The sequence below is a fragment of the Echinops telfairi genome, unplaced genomic scaffold (genome assembly GCF_000313985.2).
Source record: "Echinops telfairi isolate 266 unplaced genomic scaffold, ASM31398v2 ScPeMD7_7409;HRSCAF=8447, whole genome shotgun sequence".
Classification (NCBI taxonomy): Eukaryota; Metazoa; Chordata; class Mammalia; order Afrosoricida; family Tenrecidae; genus Echinops; species Echinops telfairi.
The window spans coordinates 12997733-12999906 of NW_022111309.1; the positions used below are offsets into that span (position 1 = coordinate 12997733).

Below are 2174 nucleotides of genomic sequence, written 5' to 3' on the forward strand. Positions count from 1 at the left end.
GTTTTGTAACCACTTTTCTCCTGCCCCTCAATGAGCGATAGAGGGAGATCACAGGAGGCTAATTTCCTGTGTAGTTCCCATAAATGTATCTTGGGCTCCCACTGCCATAGTTTTCTGCAAACTGGATTCTCACAGTTTAGGCTCTGATACTATTCCTTCCTTCGACTTTAGATTATATGATTTATAATCCTTTGGTGACGGATGGTGGTGTGCTTCTTCCATGTGGACTTAGTTGACATCTCATTTAGATGGCTGCTTATTTGGAGACAAGCCTTTAAGACCCCAGACGCTATTTTATCTGATAGCTGAGCACCATCTTCACAGCATGACTTTTATGTTATATCACAACTTATTCTTCTAAGAAAGATGAGGTGTGCAGCTGTGTACCCAGACATGTCAGAGAAACCAATCCAGGGACACTATTTGCTTCTGTCGGCCATGTTTCAATCCACAGTTTCAAAGCAGTAAGTCCCTCCCTCTCCTGAGGATGATGGAGTCATTGTTCTGTTGCTCCATGACTTCAACTCTCAGTTGTGGACTGGAGAGAGAACACTTTCCGTTGGAGAAGTCTTTCCTGAGAACATTTTTGTGCATTTCTGTTTCTGTACTTTGATTCCCATTTAACAATAACCCAAACCTGAGGTAATCTTTAATAGTCAATCCCCCCAAATCCCCTGAAGTTTTCTTTAACCCAAACTACAATTTAGTTTATCTAATACATGTGTCTTGACACCTGTGCTTTTGAAAGAATTATCTATACAGGTTTAAATAGATAACAGTAACTCAAAAGGGTAGATGGGAAATTTATGAGGCAGAGAGTTTATGTTAATGGTGAAGAAAAAATTCAGAAAAGGAAGTTGAAAATGCTTGCATAGCATGAAGAATGTCATCAATATCACTGGATTGTGCATGTAAGAAGCTTGAATTACTGTATTGTCTGCTACCTCTACACTGAACAATAGCAAAGAGTAAAATAAAGTAAAACAAAATAATCCAAGCCTATTACAACTGTGAGCACTGTGCTACCACAGCCCACAAAACCTCCCTTATCTGACTTTTTCATGGGAAGTCGTCAGTGTTTACACGCTTGACCAAATGGCTGATGTGACTATGAGCCCTGAATACAGAGCCAAGGTCCCTGAGATCCTGACCTCTTAGTGAAGCTCTGTCATTTTGATGTAAGTAGGATGGCCAGGCCACCTGTCCCGTGCCTCTGACAGGTTCCCTCCTTGCCGGGGCTTTCTCTTTAAAAGCTGGCTCGCTATGTTCTCCTTGCAGAGCTCGTCTGATGGAGAGTCCATCCGGACCATCCTACGAGTCCTTGGTGATCTGCTTTCTGTCGGTGAGTAGGCCCCGCCTTTGTCCCCTCATAGGGTGGGTGTTCCGACGTGCCTGCCCTGAGCTCTCAGAGGACCCCAGGGCACCTGAGTGGTTGATCTAGCTTAGTAACCTTGCAAGAATCTTCAGGCTGGTTTCTTTTTCTCCCTGAGGTTAAGAAGACCTGGAGTAACCTGAGCTGATTCTATTCTGTTCTCCTGCATCTTACTGTCTTATCACCCACCCTATAGTACAGAGTGTACATCCTATAGTATCTCATCCGTGGGGCTTGTGCTTGTCTCTTCAGAGAGATCTAACACTCAGTGTGGCTCTTCCCCTGTTTTTCTTTGACCCTCTCCCTGCTGGCTCATTTAGAGGGTCACATAGGAGCCACTCCACTACATATGCCTACTAGAAATATGAAAAAGGCATATCTGAAAGGCCAGGTAGATGTGGAAGTATGACAGCCATGGAAATCTGGTCTTCCAAGGTCAGATGAAAAAGCTGCCTGCAACGACATCAACTTAGTTAAGTGGAGTGTGACGCCACTAACTAAAGTTATCTCGAACATGTAGATTCATGGACATTCCAACCTTTACTCAGTTCTCATGTCTACATGTACTAGTCACGGAACACCAGAAAGGAAAATAACACGAGGTGCCAATGACACTCTAAAGCCACAGAACCTCAAGATAATCGTTTCAAAAGGAAGGCACTGCTCTGAAGTCTATTTAGCCTCCCAGTGACCCCACAGGACAGAGGAGAACTGCTCCAGAGGGTTTCCAAGGGCTGCGGGATGGCCACGGTTGTACATATTTGTGGAAGCACACTGTCACATCTTTCTCACACAGAGCTGT

General features: G+C 44.2%; 1 protein-coding gene across 1 annotated transcript in view; it reads left to right on the forward strand.

The window, feature by feature from the left end:
* Positions 1-2174, forward strand: part of AGBL1 (AGBL carboxypeptidase 1) — a 1177048-nt gene that overhangs the window by 74475 nt on the left and 1100399 nt on the right. The window contains 1 exon segment of the mRNA XM_004709893.4: positions 1279-1342. Within this exon segment, the coding sequence (XP_004709950.4) occupies positions 1279-1342 (64 nt within the window).